Raw genomic sequence first — 25901 nt, 5'->3', positions numbered from 1 at the left:
GTTTTGGACCCATTTGATTTGTATTTTCTTCATTAAATATTTTTAAGTTGTTAAAAAAGTAAAGTTAAAAAATCTGGCTTAGCTTCCGTTTCTATGTTGACAATGGACAACAGGAACCATAATCAAACTTATTTTAAACATTTATTTAGTAGTTGAATACTATAATATTTAATATGTAAAACAATTCTTACTTTTATTTTATTTTGAAAGCATAGTTATAAATTATTTTTAAAAAGTGCAATATGAGTCAACAGCCAGTACCACCAGCAGGTAATATTAAAAAGTAAAATAGAGTAAATCTATAATTAATAATTAGTTAGTATACTATAATAGGGCCAAAAACTAAAACTAAAATAAAAAATGAAATGAGCTGACTGGCAGGCTGCTAACTGCTAAGTTAAAGGCAAACATTAACAAGTACATTAAAGTAGTAACCTACTATATTAATAGTATGTACTTTACTTACTACTAGTAAGTAAAGTAGATACAAATATTACAGTCCATTGACCAATGCATGGAAAACAATGCAGGAGATGTTTTCAATGTACCATCCATGAACCAGAGCTGATTAACTTCCAATAACCTAAGGTTAACAAAAACATACTACCTTTTGACTCAGCACCAGAATCGAACAGATGAAATTGCTGTCCATCTTATGTCATTTTATATTGATCAGGAATAATTATATCAGCAATATTCCTTGGATCAGGGATGTTTTAATGTTTGATGTTGAGGCCTAATATTACAACATATGTGTGGAGCCAAGGGCAGCTTGGCTTTTGCATCTCCACTAATTGTAGTAATGGATTGAGTGATGATCTGCTGGGCGTTGCTTCTGTTTCTTCTGCCAATTGTTTCATCTGCTGCACTACTCTACACACTTCTAGTTGAGATGGATCTGATCCATGTGAATGTTCATTACAATGTCCAACAAGCTTTTCACCATGAATCTTTATCTTAGCTTTGCATTCTGCCTTGTTCCGTCTTTTCGCACACTCAAATGATGCAATGCCGTTCGCCAAATCTTTTTGCTTGACATAAACATAGCCTTCGAAAATCACATTTAAATTGCCTTTATTAGATTGTAAGAACTCCATTCCAGAAATTATAAGATTTGTGGAGAAATAAATTTGATTTTATATTTATACCATGCTTCTGTGTGCCAAGGTGGATATGAACCAAGCTTCCGCCGGTGAATTTCTCACATCTTTTGTATTGTTTAAAATGAGTTTTCTCTCCTAGATGGGTTGCTGTCCCCAGCTATCGAACTTTAATGTACGCAGGTGTTTAAACTCAGGACTTTTTTGTTTAGTGACCATGAGCTTTACCAACCAGACCACACTGACCCATTAAACTACTTTAAAAGTTATAAAGTTATTATTTTAAGGCCTACATATAATATATGGCTACCTATATAAAATAAAATAACTTTTTAATTTACTTGTTTACAATTTTGCAGGAAAGCCTGCTCCCAGGACATCTAGACCAACAGTTGCTAAACAAAAACTAGCAAGGTAGGTGAGTTATGTAGGCATTGTTTTATAATTAAATTAAATATACCGTATAATTTCTAGATCACTGTGTTAAGAGCTTTACTTATTTGCTATCAGACCATCTGATTCCATTTATACCTTTTTAGGGTTGTCTGTATGATTTTTGTTTTTGAAATTATTTGCTTTCTTTAATCTTTGTATTAAAAAAGTAACATTTCCAGGATGAAAAAAATGGGATATGTGAAAATTTGAATGTTTTAAAAAAATCACTAAGTATAAAACTTAGCTTTAAATAATGTAATTTTTTTCTTTAATAATTAACTCTTTTTATTTGCAGCATTCGTTTTCGCTGTTCTCTTCAAAACACAATTTTAGATGTGCTAAAAGCCAGGCCAGGATGGGTGGAAGTAACAAAGTAAATTTTTTTAAAGTAGTAATTATATTTTTTTGTAAGAATATCTACATTTGTTAGAGAGTTAAGGTTATATTTTGAAAGATTATAATAATCAAGGTAGATTATATGGCTTGCAAGGCTTGTCTCTGGAATATTTGTGATGTCGATGAACTTCAAGCACATTTCTGAATGTATGTGATCATGTTTCAGTGCTGAGTGGGATTTCTGCTGGTGTGACAAAGATTGGTTAAACAATGAGGAGGAGAATATATTTTTTCCTCTGAACTCTAGGGTCAGCCACTTCAGAAACTTTTTCGAGGTTATAAAAATCATTTCCTAGATGTTCACTTTAGCGACCCACTATTTTGCACATCATCACTCAGTGTTCAGCTTATCCTGATTTTTGTTGTTGTCCATTTGAATCAATGTGTGCTTTATCAACAGTAGATCTGAAAACTATAATTGTGATTTATTTCTTCAATTTTGTACTGCATATATATTTTTAAGTTAGGTTAAAAAGTGAAGAATATTTAAGTTTTTAGTTCTAGTTCATTGGTTTGTTTGTAGATGAGTAGAATCATTTAAAATTTAAATATTAATTTTTAAGACATGTTTTATTTAATAAATTATTTTGCTTTTCATATTATTTTCTTTAAAAATTGTAAAATAGTATTCATTTTTTATCAACTTTAAAGTGGACTAAAATAATAATACTAACAAGCAAAACATAACAAATCACAATATTTAGAGTATTTAATCTTTATTAAAAGCTAGATCTCTATTATGTACCATAATTTGCCTTGCATTATCCTATTAACTTAATTAACAAATGCCAGAAGCTTTAATGACTTTGTGTGGTGAAGTTCATATAGGTTTTGTTGTTTATTTAGTTAAATATGTATTTTCAAAGATAACAAGAAACCATAAACCATTAGCAATAAAATTATTTATGCAGTTAATTAAATGAAGATAATAGATGGTATTTTTGGTGGGTAGTCTCTGTTTTCACCAGTCTACTGAAGTCACTTGAGATTTACTTGTTTTATTGAACATGCCTTTAGTGAGGGAGGATCGTGGGACTTCTACTGGGCTGATGTGTGGTGGATGAAAGAAATATTTGACAGGGCATACCTGGAGGACCAAATGAGAATTAATCACTTTCGTAATCATTATGAGGTACAGCTGTGTTCCTGGTAGATAGCTCTGATAGAAATACGGATCAAATAAATTTTTGTTAAATGAAATCTTTTCTTTCAGAGACTTTTTTCATAACAGTTTTTCTTTATCTTTTTCACTTGGTAAGATATATTTATAGCAAGAAGATAGTTAAACATTAAGAACTTAAAAACAAAATGATGTTTAATGTTTTAAAAATGTTTTGATTCTTGTTCTAACAAATTCAATAGTTTTGACAATATATGTTTTGTCCATATAAAATTAATCTTTGTTGTCAAAATAACACTCAATGACGAGGTATAATTTTACTTTTTATATATCCTTCAAACCAAATGGTCACATTTCCATATCTTCAAGACTTTTTACCCAAAACCTTATTGTTTCACATAATCTCTTTTCTTATATACACTTGAATATCACGTATTTGCTCACTATCATTTCTCATATTCCTATTTGTTTTTATTTTGCTTTATAAATATACATAAAAATGCTCATTTTTAATACATCCATATCAAGTCACATTTATCATTGGCCTTTAACAAATAATAATTACATTTTCAAAATTAAAGTTATGCTTGTATAAAGGTGTTAATTGAATTTTGTTTGTATTACTGAACTTTAACATGATGCTTTGTTAGATGTTTGAAGATTTTTGTTTTACTGTGGATAAAGTTGTATATATGTAGAGGTGTTTAAAGAATCTTGTTTTTTGTTTTGTTTTACTGAACTTTTAATGATGCTTCCTCAGCTGACAAGAAAAAATTTGATGGTGAAAAACTTGAAAAGACTCCGTAGACAGTTAGAGCGTGATTCTGGAAAAGTAGAAGCCCAAAAATATCCTTTACAGCTTCTAGTCATTTTATTATCTCGATACAATTGACATCATTTTTCACAGAGAAATATCTTTATTTTTTAATACACAAAGAATTATTAAGGTCTGAATTTTTTCACAAATTTAAATTGATTGCAACATTAGTTCATTCTTTATAATGCCTTCACATATATTATTAATGTAAATATATTTAAACAGTATAATAGCATAGTTCTCCTTGACTTTCATAAATGTGACTTTTTTCCAGCTACATTCGAGCTCCCAGTAAGTAATTTGTTTTTAGAAATCACAAATCTCTGTAATTGCTTTTGTTTGTGTAGCAATTAAAGATATTCTTGCATTTAACTGTAATTGTAAGGTAATTTTTTTTAATTAGGCTGCTATAAAGTTCTGAAGTAAAATAAAGTTAACAGATATTTTAGTTATAAGAATATTTGACCCATCATAAAATGCCTTACACTTTATCAATTTAAGAAGACAATAACTTAACACAAATACATTATTTTTATGTTTCCTGTGTATTCAATCTTTGCAAAATATACATCACTTGTTAAGTTTCATTTTTAAGAAATATTTTAAAAATGAATCTCTTTGTAGTCAGAGTATCACATCTTCGTAGATGAGTTTCGACGAAATCCTGGTAGTATTTGGATAATGAAACCAATAGCAAAGTCTCAAGGGAAAGGAATCTTCCTGTTCAAGAGATTAAAGGACATCACTGACTGGAAGCGGGTAAGCACGAGAAACTCTTATAAATGATAAGTGACTGTCAAAGAGATGTAAAAAGCCTAGGGATACTAAGATTAGGGCTGCAGATAAGCTTGGTATAATTTATACTTTAATAAAAAATTATTTTTTTTAGGTTATAAGAGATGCATGAAAAATTAGTACATTTCTATTAAATTCTGCACCTGATACTTCTCTTCTATTTTGTTTTTTCTTAACTATTACCTTAGAGAAATAATTTTCATTATAACTTTTAAAAATCTGAAATGGGACAATTTTAGTACTAAAATCAACATTGGTATTTTATAAATGAAAGTAACTGATGGTTTAATCTTTGTGCTGTGTAGGGTGTTGAGTACCAGCCACAGCTACAGCAGGTTGATGGAACCCAGCCCATTGAAACTTACGTGGTGCAGCATTACATTGAAAACCCTTATCTTATTGGTGGACGTAAATTTGATATTAGGGTTTATGTTTTAGTTACATCTGTAAGTAAATTTGATATTAGGGTTTATGTTTTAGTTACATCTGTAAGTAAATTTGATATTAGGGTTTATGTTTTAGTTACATCTGTAAGTATATTTGATATTAGGGTTTATGTTTTAGTTACATCTGTAAGTAAATTTGATATTAGGGTTTATGTTTTAGTTACATCTGTAAGTAAATTTGATACTAGGGTTCATGTTTTAGTTACATCTGTAAGTAAATTTGATATTAGGGTTTATGTTTTAGTTACATCTGTAAGTAAATTTGATATTAGGGTTTATGTTTTAGTTACATCTGTAAGTAAATTTGATATTAGGGTTTATGTTTTAGTTACATCTGTAAGTAAATTTGATTTTAGAGATGATGTTTTAGATATCTGCTAATGTTTGTATGATTTTATAAAAAATCAACATTCTACGTTTAGGTGATCAGACCTTTAGCTGTTTATTGGTAGCATGATAGTACACACAGTTGTGTCATGTAATAAAGTAATCTCACTTTCACAAGACTATACTGTCTGATTAAAAAATAATTACTACTTGCAGGTGATTGTGTCACTTTAATTAGGTGGGGGAAAAAACAGTTAACTTCCTGGTTTTATACTAATGTTTTGCTTAATATTTGGGAGGAATAACTCACATTATTTTATCTTATTTTAACTTTATTTGGTCATTTAGAATTGCTTTACTAATAAAATTTAGGCCTACATTCTTGACTAGCTTATCTTTTTAAACTTGTTTATAAACCATTCAATATTTTCTAATAATAAATAACTAATATTTTGTCTCTTGCAATTTTTTGCAGTACAATCCCCTGAAAGTTTATTTATACAGAAGTGGTTTTGCGCGATTTGCCAATAACAGATACTCTTTAGACACGATTGACGATAACTGTATCCTAATAACATTTTTAACTGCTTGCTTTTTCAAATTTTAGTTTTAACAAATACTAAGATTTGTTGGCTTTAGATTTTTAAAACATTCACATCATCATCTAAAGTTACTGTTTTCTCATCACAAATCAAAAGAATATTTCCTTAGTTTGTAGACACCCATGGGACGGAGTGGTCTAGCGGTAGAGAGCTGGACTGCTAACCCGTTAGTCTCGAGTTCGAATCCGGTTTCAAGTCAGTAGACCGTCCCTGAGTCCACCCAACTCTGATGGGTACCTAACTCATGTAAGGGAAAGTAAAGGCGGCTGGGCATAGTGCTGACCACACTATCTCTTCATATGCCGAGGTCACAGAAACAAGTGAACTCTACTTCACTTGCCCCATAGACCGTCAGGTTTGAAAGGAAACATTACATTACTTTGTAGACACCCATATTACAAATGTTGCCATATAGAAGATTATTTCCTTAGCTTGTAGACATCCATCTTACAAATGTTGCTATATAGAAGATTATTTCCTTAGCTTATAGACATCAATCTTACTCATTTTAATATATAGAAGATTATTTCCTTAGCTTATAGACATCCATCTTACAAATGTTGCCATACAGAAGACAGCCCCAGACTATGACCCTGAGAAAGGATGCAAATGGTCCACACAACAGCTGCGCATGTACCTCACAGCCAAACATGGCCAGCAAAATGTCAGTACTTTATTTCTCCAATAGGAGGTGGCTTTTTATCTTATAAATGATTTTATGTATCTGGCAAGGAATCATAATAACGTTTGATTGGTTGAATCACTGGCTCAGAACTTACAATAGTTACTATCAGCTGCCAATGCTTACTGAAGTCAAAACATAAGAAGTCTTACATCTTTGATTTGATACATATCTGAAATCCTTACATCATACAAATTTCAATTCATACATACCTTAAAACATGTATAAACAAAGTCATATATGACTTAAGTCATCCATAAGTCACACATATCAAACAAAAGATTGACATAACATAATACAAAAATTAGATCACTGGGCTCATGCACACTATTATATAGCCCTGTCATTCTCTTGTAATAATTTGGCTTGAATCATCACATGTTTATCCTCTGCCTGTGAATACAGTTTCAATAAATGATCAATATTTTTATCCACAGGTGAACACTGTTTCAACAAATGACCAATATTTTTATCCATAGGTGAACACACTGTTTCAACAAATGACCAATATTTTTATCCTGAGCCTGCAATCCTGTCAACGTGTTATCATCAATGATAAGCATTGCTTTGAGTTGTATGGCTATGATATTCTAATTGATTCCAACCTCAAACCGTAAGTCACATAACAGATGATGATTGCTTTGTGATTGTTTCAAACATGATTGCTTTGTGATTGTTTCAAACATGATTGCTTTGTGATTGTTTCAAACATGATTGCTTTGTGATTGTTTCAAACATGATTGCTTTGTGATTGTTTCAAACATGATTGCTTTGTGATTGTTTCAAACAAGCTTTGATTGTTTTAAACATTGCTGGTTGTTTTTAAACAAGGTCATTTTTTTAAACATATTATAGTGATTGTTTTTCACCAAAGAATTAATAAAATATTAACTTGGTTTAAAGTTAAAACTGCAAGTTTGAATACATTATTTACACAAACACACAGTTCTAATAGATTAGATTTTCTTGTCTGGTTTATTCTTGAATGTCAGCATAGTGATAGGTGGTTTTTGCTCTAAAAATACAAACATGGGTTTGTACCAGATAAATTGTCATGTAGGTGGCTGATTGAGATCAATAAAATTATAAACATGGGTTTGTACAAGATGAATTGTCATGCAGGTGGCTGATTGAGATCAATAAAATTCTAAACATGGGTTTGTACAAGATGAATTGTCATACAGGTGGCTGATTGAGATCAATAAAATTGTAAACATGGGTTTGTACAAGATGAATTGTCATACAGGTGGTTGATTGAGATCAATAAAATTGTAAACATGGGTTTGTACAAGATGAATTGTCATACAGGTGGTTGATTGAGATCAATAAAATTGTAAACATGGGTTTGTACAAGATGAATTGTCATACAGGTGGTTGATTGAGATCAATGCCTCGCCCTCCCTGACAGCCAGCAACCAGGAAGATTACGACCTCAAATTTGGACTGCTCAATGACGTGCTCAATGTTCTTGACTTAGAAAATAGGTTGGTATCATATTGACAGGAGGTTGTTAGATACTGGTAGTAGGTTTTTAGATATTAACAGTAGGTTTTTAGATGCTAACAGTAGATAGTTATTAAGTTATTAAAAGTTTTGATGCTTGACTTGGAAAAAAATCAGTATCAAAGAAGACAAATAAACATAATAAATGTATTACTTGATTTTAAATATTTCAATTTGAACTTAATCCTTACATTCTTAAATCATATCATTATCAAAGAGAGTGTGGTTTATCCTTTGAATTAGAGTATTAAATGTGGTAAGGTTCTTGTGTAACTTGTTGATGCAGGCTGACAGGAAAAGAAAAGAAGGTTGGGTTGTTTGATCTGATGTGGGATGATGGGCCTGTGTTCTTAGATGAAGGAGGAATGGAGGATGTGGTTAGTCTTCAGACAGCATCAACTAATGCTAACTTAGGTGAGAACTTAATACCAAGCTATTCACTGTATGAAAAACAGTTTGTACATTTGTAAGTCTATGGTAGTTCTTTAGCTTGCTATTTTGTATAGTCAACAATTAGGCTTAAATCTGCCTGTTTAGTAAACTGAGGCTTGACAGAAAACAGCAAAACAAAATATTTCTTCAATAAATTGGCTAGTTATATTAAAAAATGTGTTAACAAATTAGCTAGTTATCCAATGCAGCTTAGTCATTACTTTTAATAGAAACTTTTTAGTTAGCATATCATCTTTTGTTAACTTTTTCATTCCATATCTAATTAATATAAAAAAAACAAATACCACTCAATTATAAGCGAATTATCTTTTTTAATTAACTTTTTAAAACCCAAATGGAACTGGGTTTTTATAAGTCCATTAAAATACTTTTTTATTTTAGTTGCTATTCAAATTTTCAGGATGCATTAATGACAGATTAGAAAATTTACGTGAAATCTACCAAACAGCTGAGGCTTTAAAAAAGTTATCATGACATCGGAGTGATCGTAAAACAGTGTGGAAGTCTTGTCCCCAAAGTAGTGCAGCTTTTAAACTCACCTTTGTTATTTTGTTTACAATCATTCAGGAGAATAAATTATACTTTACTGCACGTGATCTTCTCTGTTTATTCTTTTATCTTTCGTTAAACAAAGTTTTTATCAAGAGTTCTTGCATTTCTCTCTTCAAAGTAAATTAACCTTTTTGTTACTAGTCTGTCATACATTGTTGAATCAAGACGTTTACTGACCAATGGTCTGTCATATATTAATGAGTCAGAATTTTTTTTTTAATTTAATATTGACACACTTTACCTTTAATAAAACTTACAAATAAAAACATTGCAAATGAAGAAAAAAGGAACGGAAAAAAGTTATTAGTCATTTCTTTTAATGAACCAATTTAACTTCAAGATTGAAATAATTAATAATGTTTGAATTGATACAAATGAAGTTAGTTTAATAATGCAATGTTATCACAATAAATAGATTAATTATCACAGTGACTTACAAAGTACATACAAAAAAATATTTGCACACAAACATTTACAAAAATATCTGTCTATTCACAAAATTAATGTAAGAAAACTTACAATATAAACATTAGTTTCAAAATTATTTTTTGTTCTTTGTAGTTTAGTGTTCACAACTTACATTGTCTTTGACTAGATAACATTTTGTTATGGCTTGCTGATGTTCATCATATCTGGTAAGACAACCCTTCTGTATTTGGTCTCAAGCTCTTTCATGTATTTGATTTCATCTATCACGTGGAAATCTCTGATTACCTCCTCCTGCACAAAGATGTGTTGACAAAATGCTCAGTACTTTAAGATGTTAACAAAATTCTTTCCTACTTGGAGGAGTGTTAACAAAAATTCTCTCTACTTTAAGATGTTGACAAACATGGTCAATACTTTAAGATGTTAAAAAAATTGCTCACTACTATAAGATGTTAAAAAAATTGCTCACTACTATAAGATGTTTAAAAACCATGGTTAGTACCTTGAGAAAGATCACCAGCTCTTGTGTCTGCATGCATGAGAGAATCTTCTCCTGCAGGTGTCTGAGTATGGAGACACACAGGTAGACCTGGTAGTCAATGCCCAGCACCACGCAGGTAACCAGGTAATGGAGGATGTCCTGCCAGTCCAGGTAGTTCCAGAAGCACTGGGTCAGCCAGTGCAGGCAGATCTACAGTAGACAGCAGATACAGAAAATAATTTTTAAACACAATTTTTCAAGTTTTAATTTCTGAATTGTGATTGTGAATTGTAGGCCCTATGTGTATAGTTTTTCTGACAACATTAAGTGATTATTCAAATGGTCAAAAGTTTCTTGTATATTTATCTGATTCCACTAACAGCATTTACAAGTGATGGGACCCCCCCCCCCCCTCTCTCTCTCTCTTTTAAGAGGGGGAACCCAATTTAATTTAATGTACCCCATCCCAATTTTTATGGGCTTAACAACCTGATTTATATTAGATGAGAAACCCCCATTTGTGTATGGTGATGTGAGGACGACCCCCCATTTATCTAAGATGACCCCTGCCATTTACCTGTGATGGGGTGTACCCAGACATCTTGAAGGCTGAAGTGACCAGGGGCAGCTCACTCTGCAGCAGCAACTCAATGTTGTGAGCTGTGCTGGAAAACAGGGGAGGGATGCCACTGGCTAGAAGATTGTTGGGGAGGATCTGGGGGAAAAAAGGGGAGGGAGTGGTTATGTCTCAGTTATGCTATTCATTAAAATATGCATTACCTAATAAATATTTATTTATTTCTTTTATTTAACTGAATGTTAATAAGAAGTTGAATTAGTTAACATAAGAAACAAAATTAAGTAAAAAGCCCTTTCAGTCAGAACGTTCTATTTGCTAGATAAAGTTCAACATATTAAGTGGTCAGCAATATGCTAAACCATGAACATAAATGCCAGGTGAATATCAATGAAGGTTTTGACTTAACAAGAATAAGTTTTGACTCACAGAGGAATGAAGCCTGACAATCCAGATGTACCCTGAGGTGCCAAGAGAAGACAACTTGTAAAGAAAATTCCAAGCCTTCTCTCTGTTGCCATTGAAGGCAAGAAAAACAGTGGCAGTGAACCAGTCAAAGCCAGGGTAGCTTCCCTCTAGGAATCCTAGGAGTTTGTTAAGGACAGTTTAACCTGGGTGTATGTGATTATTGGGATCATCCTGTGTGAACATCCCAGAATCTTACTAAGTTGAAGCTGGAATTTATCACTTGGCTAATGATAAAACTTTAAGGTGGTATCAAAATTGCATCAGCAATATTCATTACAATAGCTTAACAAAGTAATATTCAGTGCTTTAAAAAATGAATATATATTTTTATATTTAAGTTAATTTTTGCTCCAATTAACCAACACTTTTCTATTGTATGAGTCAGAAAGAAATATCACTATTGTAAGTCCTGAAAATAATGATAACTATAATACTAAAGCGAACATGGCAAGGCAATCTGATGCTATAAATTACGTATCTGGGGCAATTTTTAAAAAAAGAGAGAATTTTTTTTTTATTATGCAGCAAGTCTTGGGGCTTGTTCTCAACAGAACTTTATGCCTGGTTATTGACCATCTTTTTTTAACTACTGCATAAGTTGTGCAACTTATTAAACACAGGTTGTATAGATTCAGTAACAATAAAAAAAATAACAGTGATACAGTGTGTTGTCATGGATACGTAGTGATGACTTGAGGGATCTCTGCTGCTGCTTGAGGAAACATCCTGTCTGTTTCATCAGCTGGATCAGGTTCTCTGTGGACTCACTGGAGGCTGTCACAACCTTCAGGTGCATGCCATACCTGTCACAACAATTTACAAAGGGCATGTACTCTTAACATTAACTTGCTTCAGAAAAACCCCATTTTAGAAATCAGGTAATTGAAACTACACACATCACTGTTAAAAAAGTTGTAATTAAAAGTAATTTTATACCTTATTATAAAATATTTCAACAATGTTTTTTTTTAAATTACTTTTTTCAAACAAGTTGTGACAGTCATAATATAAGTAGACATATTTGTTTTCCCCATCAATAAATGTAAAAAATATATTCAACTTCATTAAGAAAGTTACCTGATGGTCATCTTGACTCCCAGAACTTGTATGGGAGATAACTTAAAATTCTTGATTGTGCTGTCTGTCCCTGTACATTCACATGAATCAAAGAAAGAATTTAATTATAGAAAATAAATATTAACAACCACAAAAAATTACTAAATTTTTTAAAGACAAAATAAAATGTTACCTGAGAAATCAAAGAGAGGAAAAATGGCTTCTTCCTGCAATTGTTGCTGATACTCCACTGTCTGCTCTAGGATCTGCAACAATACTGGGAGGGGGGGGGGAAGTACAACTAAATGTGGTACAGAATTTTAATGTACAATGGCTATTTAACAAAAAAGGATAACATTATTTATTAGTATTTTTTGAATACATAATAAAATGTGTTTTCTTACAGCTGCCTTTAACTTGTTCTGGTTTGTTTATTAGCAGCTTATAAAAGAGTTCTCTGCATTTTTCCATCCACACTTTTGGCTTTTTTTCTTGACGGCTTGCATTGAGAAACTTGCTCAACTCATTATCTGTAGATCAGAAAGCAATTTATTTTAAAATGATTAAGTTTTGTACAGAACTTACAAAAAAATTATATTATTTTAAAGACGTAAATAAATAATGTTCAACATAGAATGACAAAGCAGTATGGATTAGGCTAAAAATACAATTTTCCTTCCTATTTATTTTTAAAATAAAAGCATCTATCATGCTTAAGCTTTATACCATATATAAATTATAAATACAACAGAATGACAATTCTAATGGTAGTTTTTATACTGCAAGTAATTTATAGAGCGTGTGTGAATCAATCCCATTCAAGGTCAATGTTTGTTTTTATATTTTTCCTCTTAATTTCTTGATAGAAATCTAAACTTGCTAACTTATTCATCAACTTATTTTAACCTATCAGTGAAATAGGTAAAACAAAAAGCTATTTCTGGACATTAAGTTTTCATATAATTATATGGAATTATTCATAATTTACCTTGTTTGGTTGAAGATTTGGCCTGTATATTGGGCTGATATTCTTTAGGGATAGGGTAAGATGAAAATAGAATAGGGAGTTGAGCATGTGCTGGCTTGTCCTGGAAACAGAAAACAGTTGTGGAAATATAATATGTATCTATTCATTATTTAAGCAAAATAAATTGATCAGTTCAATAATAACATTGGAAAAACAATTATGTGAATGTAAACAATAGCATATAATAAACGATCAAAACAAAATTTTACAATCTTTTTATAATTTGCATTTAATATTAAATACACTACATGAGAACCTATTAAAAATTAAACAAATAATTGATGATTTAAAATTCTAAATTACTTAGGGAACAATAGATTTTTAAAAGCATCTCACTTATACATGGTGGTAATCACTTTTATTTAATAATTGGATTTTATTATTGTAATAATTTTTTACACTTCCACAAATTTATTTTTTTACTGCTAGGCAATCTTTAAAATACCTCATCAATGTGTTTGTCATTTAATGTTCTGGAGGGCAATATTCTCTCTGTTGGTCCTCCTATCAAGTATGTTTTAACAAGAATGTAGTTGCGCTCAACTGACAGGATATCAGTTATGAAGTCATCACTAATTGGAGGAATCAGAAAAAGGAATGCATGCTAATATATAGAATTGTATCAAATATAGAATGCCATTTGTTTTGTTTCTTTCATTGATGTTCTTGTGATGAATTTTTATCATATCCAATTATTTGACTGTCATTACTACATGAGGTTCTTAATATGAAATTATTTTGTTTTGTCTAATAAAAGATTTTTTTTAAATTTAAAAATGATCCAAACAAAATAACAATTCTTACCTCCCTTCTAATTTATTCTGTTCCTGTTCTTGCAGCAAAAATTCCTGGAATTTGTATTGGGACTGAAGAAGGAGGAATGTGTCCAGACAAGTGACCATGACTGACAATAACCTGTTGCAGATTTTAAAGTTACATCACTAAATATTTTTAGAGATTGTCTTGCAACTTAATAATTTAATGTTCAACAACCATTTTTCAAACAATTCATTTAACTTTAAATTAAGAATAAGTGAAATTACTTTTATCTTTATCAATCATATTACTACATGTAAAGTAATACAAAATTGTTTGATATCAACCACTAGCTAGTATGTCATTTATTGTTTAATTTATAAATAAATACTTTGCAATTTTAAAAAAATGAATTACCTGAGACCAAATGTGTAGGACTGCTCATAATTAAACAAGGAATGTATTTTGGCTGGGGAATCAACAACAATCAGCCTGTCTATTAGAGCCTGGCAACAGAAATAACAAAACATTTAACACATTCTAAACATTATTTAGTGAACTTAACACAATTTTTGTACAAATCTCATAAATGTTTTGAGTTATCTACATTAGGACCATAACAAGATAAACAAATTGGATGAATTGTACTAGGATAAGGCAGGATATGTACAAATTATCTGCATATTAAGTAAAACTGAGGTAAAAATTATTTTTTGAATTTAATTCTTGACAGATCACAAACAACATCTATGAGACAACTGTGTAAACTGGAACTAGCCTCAACTGGATCACATGTTTGAAAGGGTTAACACAGATGGTGATGTCTATCATCTGTGTTGAAGAGAAGAGTACTACATTTTGGTATATTACTCTAGCACACACTAGCTTGAGAAATCTCACCATGATAGAGTCAGGAATATCTCTGAGACTGTATGTATCTTTAGCAGGAAGTGGTTCTCCTCTCAGAAGTTCATAAACAGCCGGAAATGCAGACAGGATGTTGACAAGTCGGATGAAATGCTATGGATAAAATAACAAACAATAAATACAAGTTTAGAAAATAATAATTTTTAAAGCTGTAAATAAGAAAACAAAGTTTTATTTTTTTTATATCTATTATTAATATTATTTTTTATATCTTTACTTTACGTTAAAGATTTATGACAAAAATATTCAATATCTAATGCAAAATTTAGAAATGTTTAAGTCAATTTTAAATATACATTTCTTCAGTTTGGGTGAAATTTGTAGCATTAGTGTACCTGAAAGTAATTAGCTTAATAGTTACCTTCTGTGAGTTTCGATCAATAGGATCAACTGGCCAGGATTTAGGTGTAAATGCTGGAATATCTTGAGGCCCACACTCAATGGATGACCATGCCTCCATCAACAAAGCCTTGATATAACCTAAAAAACATATTGTAATCATATAAATAGTGGATATATTCTTAATACATAATCAGGCAAATTCTTATGCTTCAACCAAAGAGGTTACAAATGCCCCCATTTTCAGTATGAATTAGGAGACAAACCAATTTTTAAAACTAAAATAAAGATGATTGCTTATTGATATTGTTCTGGCATGTAATTTCAATGGACTAGTGACTTTTCAGTGTAAAAAATAATACATAATGCAGCAAGATCAAACCAACCAGTGCTTTGAAGAGCTTGTATGCCTGCAGAAGTAGCAGCTACTTGAGTTACCATAACACCATAACCAAACTTTTCACACTTGCTAACCTTAAGAAATAAAGACTTCATTTGAAATCTGTTATTAACTTCTTTAAATAACTTGTATGCTTAATTACAGCATTTCCCTGTACATAAGTTAACTGGCTGTATAAGACTCGTCCGACTTTTCTAGTTAAAATATAGTTTGGGATACAAGAGTACATAGCAACCACCCAGATTTTTTTTCATGGGTTTTAAATAATCTAACACTGAATATTAATAATTAAGTAAGAGGAGGGTGAGGGGGGAAGCAATCATTTTGTAAGAGCCTGAGGTGGGTAGAGGTTTGTATCAGGGTTTTACTCCTCAGACTATGTATCAGGCTAATCCAATTTAGTAGTGCTGTTTCACTCCTCTTTAGTTTAAAGTACCTTCAGCCTCCACTCCACCACTGTTATACTAGTAAAACAGTGAGAGTACTAAGGGATGAGGTGGTCATGGGATAGTGCATGCATCCCTGACAAGTGAAATGTGTAGAGCTACTGGTGTAAAAAAGTGTAAAAAAAACTGATGGACTCTACTTTGTCTGCCTTGTGAAAAATTAGGTATCAAAACGTCCGTTACAAATACAATACATATAATTACACAACAAACCTGCAGTTTTTTTTCATATCGTGAGTACATGTACCTCACACACTCATTGAATTCCCCAGTCTGGTGGAGAAGGACAATGCCCTTGGCTGTGCTGGCAAAGTTCAACAAATTGTCTTGTAATGTTTCCTTCCATGAGTCCCTGATAGTGAGAAAAAGTACATAGAAAATATAATCATTGAACAAAAAAGAATTAGTACATTGAAAATGTTATCATTCGATATACATGAAATATGTAAGAATAAGTTCAAATTAGTTTGCACTGAAAACTGATTTTAAAAAGGCTTTTGTTCATAGTGTACAAAATTAATAAAAAAAATTAAATACAACTGAAATTTTACTGAATGAATCTACTTTATCATATGTATTACATTCTAATATTTGTCATGTAAATTTCTAAGCATATAAAAGTTATGACATCAGAAAGAATTAGTATAAAAAGAAAAATTCCAAAAGCCAGAAATGTAAGGTATTTAAAAAAAATGTAATTGACATACAAGACAGAATCTTTTTCACTTTTTACAACAGGAAGAGATGCATCTGACTTTTCCCTTTGAAGCTATGAAGAAAGAATTTTAAAAATCTATCAAAAATAATTTTAAAATAAAATTGTAAGAATTATTTATTGACTGATAATAATTTTGTTTTCAAGCAATCTAGACAATAAGGTAACAAAAAAAAAAACTTTAAAAAATCTTTTAAACATTTCCAAGTCCGTTTGTTTAAATTCATAATACATTTCAGTTTCCATAGCTTTTTGAAAAACCCTACGTGGCGTAGTCAAAGATATAACTAAATTTTTGATTGGACTAAATGTTCTAACCTGCTTCCAAGCCTGAGCTATGCAGCTGTGCAGCTCATACTGTGAGAGGACATAGAGCCCTTCTGGCGTGTTGTACAGCTGACGGCAGACGTAGAGATATGCTCCAATCACAAGGTAGGACGGGGGTGCCAATAATTTGGGCAGGTTGTTGGACAACGATCTCTTGGTGAAGTCTGCAATAATGTGTGCTGCAGATGACCTGGAAAAAGACAGATAAAAACAGTCACAGCTTTGTTTCTAAAATAGTTAATTTTAGTTTTCTGGAAGAGACATGGCAGTGAACAGAGAAGTGTAGGAGGGAAATTTTAAGGACATTCACCCCAACAGTCCACCTAGAGTACTGGATCAAAGAATTAGAAGAAACTTTTAACTGTTGCTGCAATAATTAACATTTTAAAATATACCTTTTCAATTAATTAATTAATTATTCAGATAAAAAAGAAATTACATTATTCTAAAATCATTTGAATTCTCTTACTTGGATTTAGCCAATAAGGATTTGCCTTCCCCGTACAACAGGAAACGTCGGCCAATAGCTGTTGAAGCAACTGCACACAGTATATCAGCAATATGAAGCAGAGTTTTCTCTGATGGTACAGGGTTATCCTAAATAATAAACATTTGATTTAATTAAATGATACACATTTGATATAATAAAGTCAACATTTTTAAAAAATTATTTACCTAGAATGATTAACTAAAAAAATAATATAGACTAAAAATAAACAAAATAGATTTTGAGTTTGCAAATTTGCTTAAAATAGTTAATTAAAACAATAGTGTGTACTTAAGCTGACTTTACCATGTTAGACAAAAAAATAAGTTCAAGAAAACAAAACAACTTACTGGTGATGCTTCTAAGAAAGCAACAATAGGTGATAGCAACAAGTTCATCATCTCATCTTTGCACAGTGCTATGCTACACATAGCCTCAGTGATACAAAGGGACTTTAAAACTTCACTCACTAATGATGAAGGCTCAAATTTAACTGAAATAAATATTGTATGGGGACAGTTGTTTAAAGACTTCTAAAATATCTTCTTTTTTTTAATGTGTATTAAGTAATTCTTATGTAGTGCCTAAATTAAATAATAGAAAATTATGGTTTAATTTAGAATTAGTTTTTTTTATAAGTCCGGCACTTATAAACATTACATTCATAATCTTATTTACCTTTCCCAGTTTTTCTATCAGCAGAAACCATTTCAGGATCAACAACTAGTCCCAGTAAAGACTTCAATAGATGGTACATGTTTACTGAAAAATTTTATACCCGCAGTTGTATATTTTGTGGTTGATGTACAGAATTATATAATAAAATATATATAAGATTATTATTAAAATACTGTGGAAAGAAATAATTTATAATGGGCTTCACTTTACCTTGTTTATCTTTCAATTTAATGGGGAAGAATGACCTCCCCTTTTCATAAAACAGCAGACTACCAAGAAAAGATAATGAATGGACAAACAATGCATATTCTAATTCAGGCCCAGTGTAATAAAGTCTTTTTCCATTGCCAGCTGTAAAATGTTTAAAAAAGTAACTAGTTAATCATGCATCAATTATTCAATTAACATAATAATTTATTACTTTCCTTCTTGAAAAAAATTAAATTATGCTATGCAGTAAAAAGTTATAATAAAACAAACAGTTCAAACATACAGTTGGCAGTAAAACTCTGCATACTAATTAAATACCAGATACCAACTAACAAGTAAACAACACTGCCTCCTAGTATTAAACTAAAGGTTAAAAAGTGTTCACTCACTCATAGAAAGTTTCAACAGGTCATCTGACACTTGGGCCACTTCATCATTTGGAGATCTGTGAGAGGATGAGTAGTCCAAACAATACCTTACAGAGGTTTCAACCTGTTGATGCAAGAACTTATGTTCAACTCATTTCAGCAGAAAAACATTTACCTCAGACATTCCCCATTACAAAAGTTAAACATTCTCACACACCCCCCCCCCCCCAACAGGGGACGGAGTGGTCTAGTGGTAGAGAGCTGGACTGCTAACCCGTAAGTCTCAAGTTCGAATCTGGGTTCAAGGCAGTAGACCGTCCCTGAGTCCACCCAACTCTGATGGGTACCTAACTCATGTTAGGGTAAGTAAAGGCAGCTAGGCATAATGCTGACCACACTATCTCTTCATATGCCAAGGCAACAGAAACAAGTGAACTCTACTTCACTTGCCCTATAGACTGTCAGGTTTAAAAGGGAACTTTATCCCCCAACCAAAGAAAAAGTAAACCTATTCACTTCACTAATTAAACAGTAAAACATTCACTCCACTCTTTAGCTTCAACATAGACTGGATTAGTTATTCTATGGAGCTTTCTAAACACTACTAGCAATGTTCAATAAGACAGACACAATGACAATTTTATTAATAATAAAAATTAAACTAAGACATTCCAACTTACAATGGCCTTGTACTGTTTCAGTTCTTCTAACAGTTTTCTTCTACAATAATTTGCATGCTGCATGAAAAAGTATAGTAAGTTAATTAAGGCCAGGTAATGTAGCATCCATAAAGGCTAAATTTTTATACATCACACAAGAGAATCTTGAATCTTACTTAATTTAATTCAAAGAAATCACGGCCTTAAACTTAAAAGTTAATTGCTCTCCTTGAGTATAAAATGGCACCCATCAGGATTAGGTCAACCTAGTAAGTGTTGACTCAATAGGGTTGAAATCAGATTGAAAACATTAAATGTCAATCACAAAGATGAAAAAATGTATTGAAATTGTTTACTTCTACACTAGGAAAGCAGATACTGTTTGAGTTAAATAATTTTAAAGATAGAAACATTTGACTGACCATCCACTTGGTAAACCACTGGGCCCCGGGGTCAAGAATAGCAACAAAGTGTAAGGGAAATAACTTCACATTCTGGGATTGTGCTGGTATCTGCAAGCTGAGCAGGTTTAATGAATTGTGAACTATCTCTTCCAGATAGGTCAAAGGGTAGCGCACCCAGTAGTTGGGGGCTTCTTGTTGGAACTCCACCATTAAACGGAACTGGGGAAAGTTAAAAATATAGGACAAATTATGATTATTATACTTATTATTATCAAACAATTCTTTAGATAAAAAAACATTTTTTGAGAAATATTCTAAGAAAATAAATACAGATGTAAATCTTACTCCTTTAATCAGCTTAATCATGGCTTTGTTAGAGCAGTCCAGACCTTTGTTCACAGGTGGCATGGTCATTGATCTGAACTGACCGCACAAAAATTCAACTGAAACCAACAATAAACGTTAAGATTGAAATACCAAACTGACAACACAAATATTTTTTTTAAAAAGTAACAAATATCTTTAAAATAAAATCATGGTGTCTAAAACTATTTTTTTATAACCAGATTTGTAATCACATTGTACCATTTACTACTACCTCAATGCAAATTAAGATAATTATAATTTTTCTAATAATAATAATTAAGAAGATAAAAAAACATTATTTTAAATAAAAGACAATTATGGATAAGACTTTTAGTTATTAAAAAAGAAACTGAAACTTACTGAGTAGTATGAATACCTGGCTGGTGTAATGAGATGTATGAGTGAAAGATTTACCAACAAACTTTAAACTCAAGTCCTGAAATGTCAGAAAAATAAATGATCAGTTTGGGATTTTTTTTAAATAAATAAATTGTTCAAAAAGAAAATATTATGTTTGGAGAAAATTTTCAAAATAATTTTTAAAAATTAATTTAAGCACACTTTTAAAAAGAGGTGCATCAATGTTGATAAAGAAATGTATTTACTGAAAGTTCATCATCTGGGTCAGCCATTACATCTAGAAGGTTTTTGCGCAGCTGTTGCCAGTGTTTATTGTGAACTATTTCCCCTGATATTATCTGGTTCAGTTTCTGCATGTATTCCCTGCGAGTCTAATTTTTAAAAAATTAATTATGAACCAAATGTTGAATTATAAAACTTATTCAAACAAACATCACTTAAGATATTTATAAGATTATTTTTCAATTAACTAATACCATTTTAAATTAAGTTCTTAAATTATATAATAACTGTTTTTATCAAATTTTTATTCTATGAAAATAGGAAAGTAAATAGAAAATATTGGAAAAATAGCTTACAAACATATTTTAAGAAAGCTTTTATAAAACACTAATTGTTTTTTAACCTACCACTAAATTTTTAGTCTTGCTCAAGTTCTCAGCAATGCCTTTCAAATAGTCTTGATTAAACAGCATTACACTGCCCTAAAAAAAATCTAGTTATTAAATGCTTTAAAAAAACAATACACACATTACAACATTTGTAACAAAAAGGGAAATTAATTTTAAAATGAATTTAAACTAATCAATTAAAATATTCTTAACATTATGCTAACAAATATACATGGGAAAATGCATTAAATAATTTTAGCAAAGACAATAATTATAATTGAACATAGAGCACTGTAATCACTAGGGTTAGGGTTAAAGGGTAGCAAAACAATGTAAAAAGCATTTTATAAACAATAGTTAGATAAGAATAAAAAGCATAATTTGGCCTCAAAGGTTTAAGAAAACATGTTTAACTTATTTTAGTTTTTATGCTTTTTAATTGAATTATGATATACAATTTTGTAATCTGTATAATTAAAATACTTCTCTGAGAGGCTGAATTATGTCAATGTGCTACATCTTTATAAGTGTACATACATACATGCATATAAATGCAAATGTTTATGTGTACACATACAAATGTATATATGAATATAAGAAAAAAAAACTAATTTTTTAAATTGCCTATTGAAAAAGCAATAAAATAAATATTTCAATGTTGTAGCCATGCCACTAATACTTGTAAAATATGAACACACAAAGCTTGGCCATCCTCAAGTATGTATAAAGTTTTAACAAGAATATTGTAAGATTGACAAATGCCAAACTGTTTTGACTTGTATTAAAATACCAAATGGTATTTTGCTAATTTTAAAGCAGTGATTGTGCAAAATATTAACATTAGAAACCAAATTAAACTGCTGTGAGTTTGCTTATCATCACACACTTTTTCACTGCAAATTGTTGAGAGCATAAACAATTAATTTAAAGATTTTAAAATTTAAAAATAAATTAAAAATATTTTTTTCACAACTGCTATTAATTACTAATTATTGTTGCCGTTAAATTGCTAATATTTTATTTAGGAACTGTAATTGGTCTATACTCTCAAACAGTTTGGGTGTTAGAGGACTTCTACTGCACACAGAAGCTTCGAACCTGATCACATAAGCTATTAAATGATGATACCTCTTCATCATCTGTGCTCATAGGTGTCTTAAGTGGACCCTCAGTGTCAATACCAGTCCTAATATCAAACTCATCATTGAAGTTGGATACCAAGTTTTTTACTGCTTCACTAACATTTTTACCTAGCTTTGACTTTAAGTCCATGTATCTGTATAAAAAATATGAAATAAAAAATTTATAAATGAACTTTGAAATGTACAAAAGTGACTTTGATTCATGAATCAAAATAAAGTTAAAAGAGGAATGCTTTGATGTTATTTCTACTCACTCTCTGGATTGTAATATGTGGTCTATGATGTTATTAACTCTACTTTCATGGTTATCTGCATGGCCTGCAATGGAATTTCTCTCCGGCTCTTCATTGATTAATGGACTGAGGGTTTCATCAAGTTTACGCTTCAGTGCTTTAACAAATTCATGCCTGGCAATTTTATTTTAAATATATATACACCACAATACATGAAAAATTTTCATATTTCTCATCACTACATTATATACCTATGTGAATCTATGGTTATTAACACTGACGAAAAATAACTAATACAAATATTAATAATGGAAATAATTTATCAAGTTAGAAATTAACTAAAATGACCTGTGAAAATTTTCGTCATTTTCTTCCAAATGAAGTAGTGTTTCCTCTGCTTGTTCAAATGATTCAGCATCTTTTATTATTGGCTCCCAGCTAGTAATCAGCTCTTTTAATCCTCGTTTCAAATCTTCACCTTCTAAACCTCGCATATTCATTTTTATGATGGATTGTTTCTGTTAAAAGATTATGTATTTAATTTAAAATATATATAGGCTAAATAATGACACAGAATCCAACATTTTCACTCAGTACAAAGATATAAGATGATTAAAAACTAAAAATTTTTGTCAAGATAAAAATAGATATTCTATACATGTAAGCTTATTTCTTTGTGAAGATTTTAGTTACACTAATTTTAAAAACTATTTGAATAGGCCTGCTTGTGAGATAAATAAAGTTTATTTTTCTAAACTCCAGAATATTGATTTAGCTTTCGATCTAAGCCTGTTGTTCATTGTTAAAGAATATACTTTTGTGAAAACCCTACTTTTCTTAATACAAATCCCAAATAGAAAAGTTGCATACACTTCTTGCATAAAAATGGACTAACAAAATATTTATTTCTTTATAATCTAGTCTCTCATTTAAATAATTATGGTAATAATAAGATTTTATGAGACTAGCAGAGTCAAATTTATACTAGCATTACTATATTTATTTAACTAAGTCTTAAACTCTCTTAAGGCATACAACTTTATTTAGATACATCTAGATCTATGAAAGTTACTAGTTCCAGGGCCTACTACTTACTACAGTAACTACTTTTACTAACTAAACTATTAAAAACTAGTGCTAGTAAAAATAAACCAGGAGTGATCTCCCCTAAACTTTCTCGAATATTCTTATATGAAACAAAAGGGGAATGCAACTCGGGATATAGATATGACTTTTAATCCATTTTAAATACTTAAACTTTTTAAAATAGAATAAAATCTCGTAGAAAAAAGAATTGCACACCAAGTGAACACCAAATAAAATATGCATAATAGTGGGGAATATTATTAACACTTTATAAATTCACATGCGTTTTTTGAGAAATCGGAAAAAGTAAAAATTACTAGATTCTACTTCTGGTAAACAGAAATTACTCAAAATTTGATAGAAGGCAGAGCATTAGATCTTTTACTTGCATGTGAAATTTCATTTATCTATCTGAAATAGTGCTCAAGTAAGAGGCTTTTGAAAAATTCAAAGTAGAAAAAGCTCCACTTCCGGTTATCGGAAATCGCTCAAAAGTTGATATGAATCTATGATTTTGGTATAATACTTATATTATATATGAAATTTTATCAACCTAGCTGTAACGGTGCTCAAGTTATCTTGTTTACACATGCACAAACACACAAGATTGCAAAACTATGTTTTTCCGACTCAGGGAGGTGTAAAACGTCGAGATTTACAAAAATTACAAGAGTTTCTCTATACTTCGTTTATACGAGAAAGTAAAAAATACTAAAAATAGTTTTAAAAATAGTGCCATTAGTCCATTACATTAGGTAAAACTCCATTTTAGCGTATTTTATTCTCCGCTGCTTGTTTACCTCCAGTTGAGCGTATTTTATTATAATAACCAAAACACACCATAACATTAGAAAAACATGATTTATTTATTTGTATTGTATTTTTGTTTAACAAATGAATTAAAAAAAAAAGAGATTGACTTTGTTTTAATTTTGATAATTTACTTTTGTCAAAACTTGAGAAAAAATCCAAATTTAGATTATTGAATGATATGAATGTGCTATGTTCGTGTGTCAGAATTTTCATGGCAATGGGTGAAGTACGTAAACGTAACTCACAATTGCAAGACGGTTAAGTTTGTATTTTTACAAGTATCTCCCAGGCATGATACTATAAATAAACATTTATGAACTGACAATGACCCAAGACTGAGGCCAACACAATTTCAAACAGCTATTGCCCGAGCTATGATGTATGCTGATAATTAAAGTCTATGTGAACTCACTGTGAACCCGCGACCGTGTAAGGTTTTTTCTCCCGCTGACGATCACATGATATTTAATTGGAACAGTTCTAATGCTTTTTTTTTTTACCTTTTCTAATTAAAAACCACATTCATAAAAAAAAGTAGATCTAATGTTTTCCTAACGTTTTTGTGTGTTTCAGTTGTGTTTATAATAAAATACGCTCAACTGGAGGTGAACGTGAAGCGGGGAATAAAATACGCTAAAATGGAGTTTTACCATTACAAATTACATTATTCATTATTCACTACTTAAAATATTGTTTAAACTTTAAACTAAGCATGGATGTTGCTGTTTTTTTTATTTTATTTATTCAATTATTAGGCTATGAGATTATTGAGTCTATGATCAATACAAGAAGTTAGCCAAACAATTTTTTTTTAAAACCTCAGAAAAACAGAGGAAAGGACTAGAAAAGCATTCATTCATTCCATTGTCGCCATTTTGACGCTATTTGTTTCTACGGAAAATGTGCCAGAATTTTTAACATTTCGAGAGTGTTTTCAATGTGGTAACTAGATCTACTATAGTAGGCTACTTGTAGATAGATAAAGAGATACAGAAGTTTAATATAAGCAATATAATTAATCAAAATTATAATGTAGACCAATACACAAGCTTCAACTGCGTGTTTTAAACTTCTAAACCGTAAAATGGACAAAAGCCGGCTGGCTCTGGTTAAAATAAAATAATATTTTTCTTTTCCTGCTGGCGCAAAATGTTTTTTTTTTAAATTGTAGACATATGTTTTAAATTTGTTTACATGATGTATCATAAAAATAGCTTATTATATTTAAAATAGTAAGCAGTGGGTATTCTTTTAAATAATGTTTAATACAATCTGGACAGTGTTTACAGATTTAAGAAAAAAATTTTA

At 30.6% G+C, this 25901-nt stretch overlaps 2 protein-coding genes across 5 annotated transcripts; one reads left to right on the top strand and one right to left on the bottom strand.

Moving 5' to 3' along the window:
* Positions 1-99: 99 nt before the first annotated feature.
* Positions 100-9272, top strand: LOC131931630 (putative tubulin polyglutamylase TTLL9). Of its 3 annotated transcripts, none has more exons than XM_059288439.1 (14): positions 100-270; positions 1460-1514; positions 1831-1908; positions 2949-3063; positions 3812-3899; positions 4128-4159; positions 4493-4627; positions 4969-5109; positions 5912-5999; positions 6581-6702; positions 7200-7333; positions 8091-8204; positions 8510-8637; positions 9077-9272. In XM_059288439.1, exons 1-14 carry the CDS (start codon positions 243-245, stop codon positions 9148-9150), a joined length of 1332 nt encoding a protein of 443 aa, XP_059144422.1. In that variant the 5' UTR covers positions 100-242; the 3' UTR covers positions 9151-9272. The 3 variants fall into 3 exon arrangements, with proteins under 3 accessions (XP_059144422.1, XP_059144423.1, XP_059144424.1); XM_059288440.1 differs by lacking the exon at positions 2949-3063 and adding an exon at positions 2098-2206; XM_059288441.1 differs by lacking the exons at positions 100-270; positions 1460-1514; positions 1831-1908 and adding an exon at positions 2098-2206.
* A 271-nt stretch (positions 9273-9543) lies between these two features.
* On the bottom strand, positions 9544-25468 carry LOC131931641 (protein broad-minded). 2 transcript variants are annotated; one of them, XM_059288470.1, is made up of 33 exons: positions 25412-25468; positions 23043-23212; positions 22716-22868; positions 22418-22595; positions 21338-21412; positions 20954-21079; positions 20709-20784; positions 20328-20425; positions 20001-20201; positions 19600-19656; positions 18941-19043; positions 18552-18692; positions 18342-18425; positions 18014-18156; positions 17646-17773; positions 17168-17366; positions 16842-16903; positions 16348-16486; positions 15675-15762; positions 15311-15429; positions 14923-15042; positions 14440-14528; positions 14071-14181; positions 13712-13838; positions 13228-13327; positions 12644-12769; positions 12433-12516; positions 12261-12330; positions 11865-11986; positions 11145-11299; positions 10716-10853; positions 10160-10348; positions 9544-9948 (listed from the first exon to the last, which is right to left on the bottom strand). In XM_059288470.1, the coding sequence occupies exons 1-33, from the start codon at positions 25451-25453 to the stop codon at positions 9835-9837; spliced, it is 3927 nt and encodes a 1308-aa protein (XP_059144453.1). In that variant the 5' UTR covers positions 25454-25468; the 3' UTR covers positions 9544-9834. The 2 variants fall into 2 exon arrangements, with proteins under 2 accessions (XP_059144453.1, XP_059144454.1); XM_059288471.1 differs by having other exon boundaries at positions 22448-22595.
* Positions 25469-25901: the final 433 nt, after the last annotated feature.

This window comes from Physella acuta, unplaced genomic scaffold (assembly GCF_028476545.2).
Source record: "Physella acuta isolate Inbredline_101_S28 unplaced genomic scaffold, ASM2847654v3 ptg001995l, whole genome shotgun sequence".
Lineage (NCBI taxonomy): Eukaryota > Metazoa > Mollusca > Gastropoda > Physidae > Physella > Physella acuta.
This window is presented reverse-complemented; position numbering and strand designations above follow the sequence as displayed.